Source organism: Phaenicophaeus curvirostris, chromosome 9 (assembly GCF_032191515.1).
Source record: "Phaenicophaeus curvirostris isolate KB17595 chromosome 9, BPBGC_Pcur_1.0, whole genome shotgun sequence".
NCBI lineage: Eukaryota > Metazoa > Chordata > Aves > Cuculiformes > Cuculidae > Phaenicophaeus > Phaenicophaeus curvirostris.
In genome coordinates, this window is record NC_091400.1 from 16,146,876 (window position 1) to 16,159,283 (window position 12,408).

At 38.8% G+C, this 12,408-nt stretch overlaps 1 protein-coding gene across 5 annotated transcripts in view; it reads right to left on the reverse strand.

The window, feature by feature from the left end:
- The window catches only part of PCGF5 (polycomb group ring finger 5), a 71,023-nt gene that overhangs the window by 11,621 nt on the left and 46,994 nt on the right, over positions 1 to 12,408 (reverse strand). For 4 of the 5 annotated variants that reach the window (XM_069864220.1, XM_069864219.1, XM_069864223.1 and 1 more), the window contains 6 exons: positions 11,814 to 11,869; positions 11,632 to 11,691; positions 5,804 to 5,952; positions 4,340 to 4,438; positions 2,390 to 2,479; positions 439 to 498 (listed from right to left, as the gene is read on the reverse strand). In XM_069864220.1, the coding sequence (XP_069720321.1) occupies positions 439 to 498; positions 2,390 to 2,479; positions 4,340 to 4,438; positions 5,804 to 5,952; positions 11,632 to 11,691; positions 11,814 to 11,869 (514 nt within the window). The remainder of the gene's footprint in view (positions 1 to 438; positions 499 to 2,389; positions 2,480 to 4,339; positions 4,439 to 5,803; positions 5,953 to 11,631; positions 11,692 to 11,813; positions 11,870 to 12,408) is intronic. The other variant, XM_069864221.1, reaches the window with a different exon arrangement.

The window sequence follows — 12,408 nt, forward strand, 5'->3', positions numbered from 1 at the left end:
GCTAACCTTTCTTTACTCCAACAAAGAATGTATGAAATACCATGAAGAGATGAAACCAATGTAGTCTCTTTTGATTCACAATCTTCAGTTTTAACCCTTTGTTCAGCGACTGCCCAATGCTACTAGTTAGAAGGATGAGATAGAAAAAAGTAGATAAATCCTTCCAGACTGATGCAGACACCAGCCTACAGGATGTTTGCTCTCTAACAAAAAGGCAAATGGCCTAATCTAAAGTAAAAGAAGCCCCTAAACCTTGCGAAAGGATTCTGTTCATTCATTCAATAAAACTTTCTCTGAAAGAATAAAAGTGCTGAGGCTTTGCTCATAGAGTTTGGGCACTTTGTAGTTAGGAGTTATAAAAATTCCACAACTTGAATTACAACTGAAGTGCTGACAGGACCTTAATGACTTGTATGTACAGTTGTGAGTGCCTCTTACCTGATAAAAAGTGCCATCCTGTGAGCAGACTTGCGAAGATGGGCAGTTCTGGCACCGAAACTGCGAAGGAGATGATTTTCTGATCAGATAAGAGGCATCCACAGCTGGACATACACAATCACCAATTAATGCTTTTTTTTTTTAATTTTCAATTGTAAAGCTTAATATTAATTTACTTATTTTAAACAGCAAAGGCTTCTCTAATGAATAAATGGATATCTTCCTGTTACTACTCTACCTCTTATAAGATCCACAGGTTTCCAGTAAAAGTTCATGGTGAATATCACCAGAGATGCAGATAATGGATTTACTTCATCTTCATCCAAAAGAGGAGATAGTTAATTAATTACCATCACAATTTCTGCTTTATAACAAGACCCAAAACAGTTAGGGAAAATAAAATCATGTAAGTCCAGATGTTATTGTGTTTATTACCAGCATAATGCAATTTTTACAGATTTTACTCTGACTTCAGGGGACTGATTTAGAACTACGTAAAGGAAAAGATGAACATATACCTGACCACACTACACGTACGTAAACACAACTTACGAATTTAAACAAGAGCTCTCAACTCTTATATTCACTTAATATTAAAAACCATATTTCTGAGATTTAAAAAAAAAATTAACCAGGACAAATAATGTCCTTGTTCGTCAATTTGTAAGCAAGAGTCCATTTGTAAGCAAGGGCTGAAGGATTAAATGTCATGAAAGAATTCCATTATCACTTAAAGCTGTTGGCCTCAACATTTCCTAATAGTATTCCCAATGCTAACAAAAATGCAAGACGGCAAGTCAAACACCACTGGTTTCAAGGCAGTATTAGAAAAAATACTGCTTAAAGTTCCCTTATTGGTGCAGTACTGGGATTTCAACTATCAAATTTCAGTGCAATATTACTTTCAAAGGAATACTGGCCTATACATTAAATCCCATAATTCCTATCAAAAATCTATCTTTCCCTTCCTCTTTCAGATTAAGGTAAAACTAAGAAACTTGTGAATTGTTGACTCCACACTGTGTTTTAATCCTCTGTCTTCTCTGCCCATGCCCCCTGCTTTTTATTCTGAGTACTAGGAAGCTTAAAAAAAATTAAAAAAAAAAGAGTACAGAACGTCTGGAATTTTCTACAGATCAGTACACAAACATATGTTAAGTGCTTAACCCTAGCTGCACTCCAATATAGCCTCCACTGGTAGTGATGAACAAAAAATCTGCATATACCACAAAGCAATAAACAGCAAAGAACAATCAACAGCCATGCATAAATTAAGGTATAGAAGGAAGAAAAAATGGATACAACCCCTAACAAAAAAAAAAAAAAATACACAGGCAATAAAAGGCCTACAAAATCAACCCAAATATCAGACTGGAAAGAAATGTCTTTCAATAAAGTTAAATATTGCAATTCTAAAACATACGCATGCAGCAAAGAAAACCCATTTAGCTGTGTTATTGGGATGTTAGTGTAACACAGCATATCTAAAAACTATGGTTGTAGTATTAAGAGAAACAACAACAAATCAATTACTTTTCTACAATAATTTTTTACTGTCACTTTCAGTTCATAGATTGAATAAAATTTATTCTTAATAAAGAACTTCTGGATACAGATTCCCAAATTATTGCAACTCAAAAGGTCACTAAAAGCAAATTTGCAGAAAAAGAACAAGTGTTTGGGTTTTCAGATATTTGACTTAAAACTCAGCAGAACTTGCATGTAAACTTTGTATACCTGCTATTTTTAAGCTTCAGGCTCTACACAATACATGTGTCGTAGAGTTTCACTCACCGTGTTTAATATAAGTCCAGAAAACATTCAAAATGCATTTTTAACTAAGAGTTTTTTGAAGGGTCAGAATGTATTTTGGACTAAGCTGTGAAAGTATGCACGCTTTCTTTAATAAATATACCAAAACATCATTTATTAATAATGTAACGGCATTTACGTTTTCGCCTCTTAGTCTCCATCTTGTCATGTAGATGAATTCCATAGTATGATCCTTCCCCATGATCTCTCCATTGCATAGTACATCCAGCTTAAAATACAACAGAACAAACAGTAAGACAAAGGGATGCAAAATTTTAATGTCTAAATAAACTCTTAAGAGAATCTCGAGTTAATCCCTCAACTCCTATCATTATGCAAGAATTCCACCAGACATGTATATCAAACCTGTATAAACCCAGTACACTGACAGCAAATTACACTGCTACTTTTAAGAGTAGTATTCCATGTAGTATTTTCACTTTTGGGTTTTCAATTATGGTATGCACAGAAGAAAGTCTGCTAAAGTAGGTAGCAAATCACTGGTAGACAAACAATCCTTGTATTTATCAAAACTTCATTGCATCTATTTGAAAATAAACCCTTGTGCTGCATCTTGAAGGCCTTCTTGCTATGAGTGCTCTTTCAAACCCAAAGACACAAAACTGAAGTACAGTAATTTTCATTAAAAGAAAATAAATTATAAACTAATTAAAAATGCTTTAAAAGTCACTATAAATGATAGGTAAAAAGCATGTCTTAGTATATAAACATGATTTTTTTGTTAACTGAAGGCAAAATTAAAAAAAAAAAAAATCTTGCTGTGAAAAATGAGTGGTTAAACTGTATTATAGCATCTTATTTCTACCACTCACTGAAAATGTTTGGAAAATCTTTCCTTATTAGATCTGGAAAAGACTATATCCCTGCGATTACTATAGCCCTATCCCTGCAAAGAGGGAAAGCAGAGCCAGGAATATCACACCTTCCAACCCCATCACAACTTCTATAATGTTAGGAAGTCCCCTCAGGGAACAGTCTCGGCCAAGATGAAATCACTCATGGAGCAAGGACCCCACTCTCCAACAAATTCTACCTAATTAGAGATAAGGTGCAAGAAAAGTATCTGCATTTTGAAAGATTCACATGGTATTGCTCCTTACTTCTTCGTAATTACTGTGTAGTTTCTTACATCTAAAGAAAATGTGGAGTAATTTGGCATATGCCTAGTTGATCTCTCCTTTTCCCCAGTGGCTAATAGCCCAAAATTGTATTAAGTGACTTATTAGCCACATGGAAATCACAGAATCACAGAATCACAGAATAACCAGGTTGGAAGAGACCCAACGGATCATCGAGTCCAACCGTTCCTATCAAACACTAAACCATATCCCTCAGCACCTCGTCCACCCGTGCCTTAAACACCTCCAGGGAAGGTGAATCAACCACCTCCCTGTTCCAGTGCCCAATGACCCTTTCTGTAAAGAATTTTTTCCTAATGTCCAGCCTGAACCTCCCCTGGCGGAGCCTGAAGCCATTCCCTCTTGTCCTGTCCCCTGTCACTTGGGAGAAGAGGCCAGCTCCCTCCTCTCTACAACCTCCTTTCAGGTAGTTGCAGAGAGCAATGAGGTCTCCCCTCAGCCTCCTCTTCTCCAGGCTAAACAATCCCAGCTCTCTCAGCCGCTCCTTGTAAGACCTGCTCTCCAGCCCCCTCACCAGCTTCGTTGCTCTTCTCTGGACTCGCTCCAGAGCCTCAACATCCTTCTTGTGGTGAGGGGCCCAGAACTGAACACAGGATTCGAGGAGCGGTCTCACCAGTGCCGAGTACAGAGAAATAGAAAGTATTTCTTTTTTTACATAAAAATATCAAAGCCTAACGTGTATCCGTTCCTTAACAAGAAAGCAACAAACTGAAGTTACAAGAAATGTATGAGTTCCTTGATTAGCAACTTTAGTCACTGTGATAAAAAGAACACTTCTCATTTAGAGGCAGAAAATTTATCTTGGAATACTGAGCAGTACTTGGTGATTGGTCCAAAACAATATTCCTCAAGTTCAATTATGATTACATTTCATAAGAGCCTAGTACATTGCAGGGAAATAAACCCAAGCATTTTTCTTTCAAACTTACCTCGTAAGAACTTGGAAGTTTTAATTTTAAGCTGAGAAACTTTTTGATAGTTCCCACAGTCACTCGAGTAGAACAGCGAATAAATTTCTTCATTAAACCCTAAAGCAACAGCAACAAAACAGAAAAAACAAATTTTGAAGCACATAAGCAATCTTCAGTGAAAGAACAGCTGTAACTCTTATTTTTTTCATCTAGTAATCAATATTACTGCACTCTCCTCTAATTCATAATGGCCCCACAGCTTCATTTTTGTTCATTGTTTTGCAAAATTCACAAGAAGACAAACAAGTTCGTTTGACCTATCTCTGGTTAGAGAAATTTCCAGAAGATACGAGGGGAGGAAAAAAAAAAACAAACCACAAATAACCCACCAAAGTCACTAGAACCCCCAGAAGAAATTAGATAATCTAAGCATCTGTGTTAGCAACACCGGTGGTCAAACAGATGTTACACTGCTTAGAATTTCTTACGTCCCTGAGAGAAAAAGGAAGTAAAAATATCCTCAGATAATCTAGGTAAAATACAGGGAAGCTCCAAACCTGAGATGTGATCTATTCTCACAGATCCTGTGATCCTGAACCTAATAGTTTTGATTCAATAGAAAAGCTGGAAACCCCAAGACTCCTAAATGGTTATGGAGATATAGATTTCTTACTGCATATAGCATAAATGGACAGTGGTTACACATATATATGTTTACTTGCTGAATCAAAACTTCCTTACTGCATAAGAACTTCCAAAATTAAAGATGTAATATAGCACACACAACACAGTGTTTCATTAGACAATGGTTTTTAATGTTTTTTTTTTAATTCTTGTCTTTGTAATTGAATAAAATTTTGTTAAAATCTAAGAGAATTTTTTCTAGACTTTCTTCTAGACTTGATACCATGACGTAATCTTCCCTTCAGGAATTGAAACCAAATACCCCTAATCCTGGTCGGAGCAGTTGGCAGGTATTACTCTACATATTTTACAGATGGAAGTGACGTGCCTAAGGCCACAGACAACATGTCACTTTCAGAATCAGGTTAACAGCTCAAAAGATCAGGATCCCAATCATTCATTGCACGATGTAACTAAAAAGCAGGTTCATGCTGGCATGGTAAAAACCAGCAATCCTGAGAGTGTGCGGCAGCTCACCTACTGCCAGCTTTTTGAGTACCTCTGTGGTATGCAATAATCTGTTCTCTAATTCAGTTATATACCATCAAGGCTGTAGACTACAAAACCATAATCCACCAAAAAAAAAAAAAAATCCACTACCACAGATGGATTTCTGCATGGAATCATATTTTTTACAAAATTCCAAGATGCACTGAGTGTCTAAGCAAAAGGACTATGTAAAAGGGGAGACAGGTCACCACATTAAAGTTTACTGTTAATGGTTATAAAAAGATATGGTTCCTGTAAAATGCTAATCTGCCAAAAGTAACAGCAGCACAGATTATCTTGACTACTCACTTTGACTACATTATCTCCTGACTGCCCATTGTTGCGTAAACAGTCAAGGCAGATAGCAATCTGTGGGTCACTCCTGTGATAGTCTTTATCTTCTTCATTTTCATCACACTCGTCATTTACTTTGGGTTTATCAGCTTTTGGGCTTTCATCTGTAATACATGAAGACAGAATTATAGAATCACAGAATCATAGAATAACCAGGTTGGAAGAGACCCACTGGATCATCGAGTCCAACCATTCCTATCAAACACTAAACCATGCCCCTTAGCACCTCGTCCACCCGTGCCTTAAACGCCTCCAGGGAAGGGGACCCGATCACCTCCCTGGGTGAATTTTTTCCTAATGTCCAGCCTAAACCTCCCCTGGCGGAGCTTGAGGCCATGCCCTCTTGTCCTGCCCCTGTCACTTGGGAGAAGAGGCCATCACCCTCCTCTCTACAACCTCCTTTCAGGTAGTTGTAGAGAGCAATGAGGTCTCCCCTCAGCCTCCTCTTCTCCAGGCTAAACAACCCCAGCACTCTCAGCTGTTCCTCATAAGGCCTGTTCTCCAGCCCTGGCACCAGCTTTGTTGCTCTTCTCTGGACTCGCTCCAGACCATCAACATCCTTCTTGTGGTGAGGGGCCCAGAACTGAACACAGGATTCGAGGAGTGGTCTCACCAGTGCCGAGTACAGAGGGAGAATAACCTCCCTGGACCTGCTGGTCACACCGTTTCTGATACAAGCCAAGATGCCATTGGCCTTCTTGGCCACCTGGGCACACTGCTGGCTCATCTTCAGTTGGCTCTCAACCAACACCCCCAGGTCCCTCTCCTCCAGGCAGCTTTCTAGACAGACTTCTCCCAGTCTGTAGCACTGCACAGGGTTGTTGTGCCCCAAGTGCAGGACCCGGCACTTGGCCTTGTTAAACCTCATGCCAGTGGACTCAGCCCAGCGGTCCAGCCTGTTCAGATCCCTTTGCAGAGCCTCCCGACCCTCCAGCAGATCGACACTTCCACCCAGCTTAGTGTCGTCCGCAAACTTGCTAAGGGGGCTCTCAATGCCTTCATCCAGGTCATTGATAAAGACATTGAACAGGGCTGGACCCAGCACTGAGCCCTGGGGAACCCCACTTGTCACTGGCCTCCAGCTGGATTTCACACCATTTACCACCACTCTCTGGGCCCGGCCATTCAACCAGTTTTCCACCCAGGAGAGTGTGCGCCTGTCCAGGCCAGAGGCTGACAGTTTCCGAAGCAGAATGCTGTGAGAAACTGTCAAAGGCTTTACTGAAGTCCAGGAAGACCACATCCACAGCCTTTCCCTCATCCAGCAGCCGAGTTGCTTTGTCATAGAAGGCGATCAGGTTAGTTTGGCAAGACCTGCCTTTTGTGAACCCATGTTGACTGGGCCTGATCACCCGGTTCTCTTGCATGTGCTTCATGATAGCACTCAAGATCACCTGCTCCATGACTTTCCCTGGCACTGAGGTCAGACTCACAGGCCTGTAGTTCCCTGGGTCCTCCCTGCGACCCTTCTTGTAGATGGGCACAACATCAGCCAGCCTCCAGTCCAGTGGAACTTCCCCAGTCTTCCAGGACTGTTGGAAGATGATGGAAAGGGGTTTGGCCAGCACATCCGCCAGCTCCTTCAATACCCTTGGGTGGATCCCATCCAGCCCCATAGACTTGTGGGTGTCTAGTTGGGCCAGCAAGGCTCTGACCACCTCCTCTTGGATCATGGGAGCCTCATTCTGCCTCTATCTCCTGGGTTTGTACACAGAGGGAACAACTTTCTTTACAATTAAAGACTGAGGCAAAGAAGGCATTAAATACCTCAGCCTTTTCCTCATCCCCTGTCACTGGTGTTCCTTCTGCGTCCAATAGGGACTGTATGGTCTCCCTAGTCCTCCTTTTATTATTTATATATTTGTAGAAAGATTTTTTGTTATCTTTCACTGACTTGGCCAATCTGATTTCTAGCTGAGCCTTAGCCCTTCTGATTTTTTCTCTACACAGTCTCACGTCCCTCCTGTAGTCCACCCAAGAGGCCTGTCCCCTCTTTCAGAGCCCATAAACATTTCTCTTCTTCTTGATATCACTCAAGATCTCTCTGTTCAACCAAGCTGGCTTTCTCCCCGGCCGGCTTTTTTTCCGGAACATGGGGATGGCTTTCTCCTGAGCTGCTAGGATTTCATTTTTGAGGAGCTCCCAGCCCTCATGGGCTCCCTTGCCCTTAAGTACTGTCTCCCATGAGACTTTGCCAACCAGCCTTCTGAAGAGTTCAAAGTCTGCCCTCTGGAAATTTAATGTTACCGTCTTGCTAACCACCCTCTTCACTTCACCTAGAACAGAAAACCCTATCATCTCATGATCACTTTGTCCTAGGTGTCCACCTACTGCCACATCCCCCACAAGGCCTTCTCTGTTCACAAACAGCAGGTCCAGGAGGGCACCCTCCCTTGTGGGTTCATTCACCAGCTGTGCAAGGAAGTTGTCTTCCACACACTCCAGGAACCTCCTAGACTGCTTCCTTTCTGCTGAATTGTACTTCCAGCAGATATCAGGAAGATTGAAGTCTCCCACAAGAACGAGAGGCATTGATCTAGAGATTAACCCCAGCTGTTTATAGAAGAGCTCATCAGCTGCTTCTCCTTGGCTGGGTGGTCTGTAAGAGACTCCCATCACAAAATCTACCTTCTGGTGGGCTCCTCTGATTTTAACCCACAGGCACTCAATCTCCTCATCACCACAATCCAGCTCAACGGTATCCAAGTCCTCCCTTACAAAGACGGCTATCCCGCCTCCTCTCCTACCCTTCCTATCTCGCCTGAACCTATCTCGCCTGAAATATTATTTCTAATTTATCCTTAAACTGATCCATTTACAAATATCTGAATATAAACTTTTACTACTGAAATTTTAATGTAATATGCAAACAACACATTTCTAGGTGACAGAAGATATTTAGGCTGAAGGACAACTAATGGTTATGGCTGTCTATTTCTGTTTGCGTCCAGTGATCAAAACTCTGCAACTATGCATGCAACAAGATCACAGAACCATGTAAATCTACTTAATGGCTCAGCAATTCACTGCCAAAACCACAATGCTTTGAAATAAACATTGGAATAACTAATACCAACACTTGTGTATCAAAGTAACATGGGCAATCAATTCATATTAACCGACTGCCACAGCAACCCTCTGGAGGCAAGTCTCTGAAATGTTATTATGAAGTAAACTAAGGAAAGATAAAAATTAACTTTCATCCACTTTCGATCCGATCCAAGTAATGTTATTTTAAGAGTCCAGATGACTCTCTCCAGAAAGATTTTATAACTCAACAATCATATACTTACCTTATTTCCCTTTAAAAAAGCAAAAAGCATAAGAAAAGAGGAATAGTCCCCATATTTTTTGGCAGAGCACATATATCCTATAGAATCACATATTCCATGTTATGCCTCTTCACTGATACTGCTATATATTCTATTGATTTTTTTAATCAAGCAGGGACAGTCCACCTGCCACAAACATTTGTTTGAGGAGTCTGCCTATGATTCACAGGCTCTTCAGCACTGCAAACATATCCACAACTTCAAACAGTTATTATTGCTGAGTAATGGAGGAAGATTTAACTACTCATCTTGAAAAGCCTTGAAAGGCAAACCACCTACAGAACTAGGGAAATCAGCAAATTTCCAGTTATAAAATCATTCCAGAAACAGGCACACACACACACAAAAAAGGTGTGTTCTGATAAAAATTCAAATCCGCCTCCATGTAAATGGCACTAGACTATTTACTAAATATCCTTGTAGACATTAGAATAAATTATATTTGTGCAGGCAGCTGCCAGAAACCAATGGCAATGGCCTTTCAGAGGCATGTTACTAAAGTTTGATATGATAGAAGTTAAAATAAAAAAGAAAAAAAAAAGCAAAAAAGAAATTTTAAAGTCACAAAAATGGATGCTCTTCTCCAAGACAAAAGCATCAAGCAAAGAACAGATGATAAAGAACAAACCAACACCCCATCCCACCCATCTTTCCTTCCTTAAGGCATAAATTGGAGGGGTTTTTTTTCCTCCTCATCTTTCTTGCAAACTTTCAAAATTGTCAACTGCCTGTGCTTTCCCCAGCTATTCAATTTAAAATAATTGGCAGAGAGTGAGTCAGTGTGAAGCTGTTTTCCCTCTTCCTTCTCAAATCCAGACTGGGGAGGACCAATGAAGATTTTCCCTCTCCATACCACAGTAGGTTTCCCATTATCATCCCTCAGCTCTCTCTATTAACCACTCTCCCAGTGGAGGCACCAATGTTCAAGATATGCTTTAATCAGGTTGTTTTTTTTTCTTCTGAGTCCTGGATTTTTTTTACAGATCTTATATGTTAAGGTTGGGAACTGCGTTGTGACCTGTGTTACAAGATACAACCAATGGAATCATTTAAGTTAGGCTGACTATTTGATTGCAGGGCAATCTGAACTGACAATTGAAACAGTCCCTTCTTACTGAAATTATTTTCACCAAATAATTTATTCTCAGGCAAGATTGTTTATACTTGTTCAGAGCAGAAAATAGTTTAAATGCTCATAGTTTGTATCAATGAGTTGTCATGGCTTTCAAATAGTGTGTAAAGCCAAATTTCCATAAGCCAAGCATTTAGTCACTAACAGAGCTAGTCACATCTGTAGTTACTTAAAAGCATATTTTGAGAGTTAGAGCCTTCCTCTGATTCACAAATCAATCCAATCACTCATTATACTTAGATTTACTGTTAAATGATAGGAGGAAGGTAGGAACCAGAAGAATAAATTGGTTAAAAGTCAGTCACATTCTAGAAATTTGCAAATTATGGGGGGTTTTTTCCTATGTATATAGCAGAAAATAGTTTTCTAAACAGTCACATGTCTGTATTTCATAAAAATATTTTCTAAGTGTTTTCAAAACTAAATAGGTATATGCTACATAACATATTGTAGTAAACAAATATAATCTGAACTGTTTTGCAGTTCTTCATTTAATTATGTAACAGAGAAGAACCTCATCACTTATAGCACATGCCAAATGTAAACCAACAAAGCTAGAGAGAAAGAAAACGAAATGTTATGAAGTTGAAAGGAAGATATTATTAGCAATTGAGTGCAGAAGAATATTGAAAGATGTTTACTTGACAGTGATCCTTTACTAAAAATAGGTATTCTTTAGCTTAGCTGAGACTTTCAAAAATTCTTAAAAATGCCCAAATCAAACAGACTATAGTATCAAAATTTTGATGTCAAATTAAAGAGGCATAAAATCAGTTTAATGTAGTCCTCACTTAGCGCCTCAATATTGAGCTCTCAAAGTTCATGGGTCAACTACAAAAACTACAAAAAGAAAAACAATAAGAAAGAAAAAAGCATTTTGGAATCTATATAAAACAATTATTTAGCATGTATGGAAAACAGTTTTACTACTTGTCATAACTAATCCTTGACAACCTCCTACTCGACAGCTGGTCAAATTCAGTAACAGGAAATAATCTGTAAAAACCTCAAGTAGTTCTGCATCTTGCTGTATTAAGAAAATTAAGATTTCAAGTATAAAATGCCATAAGTGGTGTAAGTGAGAGCTTTGGGAAATGCAAATAAAAGTAACGGTAAAACAGCAAGTGTTTGTAAAGCAACTGATTAAAACACAAGCAGCAGTACTTAAGGGCCCAGACTACAGCTGCATAGATTTGTTACAGGTACTATCTTTTAAAATTCAGTAAAAACAATGTACATGCATGAGTGTTTGAAGAAAGAGGGCTTAATGAGCAATGTTACTTAATGCTCAAATAAGAAAAGGAAAAAATAATCATCACCTTGTCCATTTTCTTGAAGTTTGTTTTTCTTCCAAAATTCAATCTCTCGCTGCAGTTCCTCTAATAAACATCAAAAAAACAGTAACGTGAATTTTTAAATCAACACTATTGGTATATAATAAAAAATACCATAACCCCTCCATCAACCCAATCAGGTACCTGAAACCAAATCAGAAACTTACGTTCTCGAAGTCCAGGCACCAGCTTAAATATAATTTCCTCTAAGGTATTATCCAGCCTTTCAAAGAGGAAAAAAAAAATTCATATTAAGTAGAAAATAGCACTTCAAATATTTTTAGCCTTTAAGCAACAAAGAGTTTTGAATGATAAAGTCAATGGCATATTTTCAGTAAATAGAACATCATGCAAAATCCAATTGATTTTAGCTTGAGAGAGAACATGCATTAAAGTTTATCTTAAGCAACTCTCAAATGGATTTATTTTAGAAATAACCAAGGAATGTAATTTTTAATGTATTAAGACAAAATTGAACAGAAGAAAAAAAGCATTTTTCTCCAAGATTGTCATCATTTTAATTTGTGTCACATGCAAACAATTATGTTGCTAAAAAGAACAAACTGGAAAAGTAGTATCCAGTTTTAAGGTCCAGGTCATAAGTAGTAAGCATGAACATTCTAAACAGCATTATTATATTAAATGTTCAGGTACTTTGGTAACAATGTTGTTATGAAAAACTTAACAGACTACTTCCTACTTACTACAACACAGACAAACCAATCTTGGCAGGATAAAGATGACCACAGAGCATCCAAACTG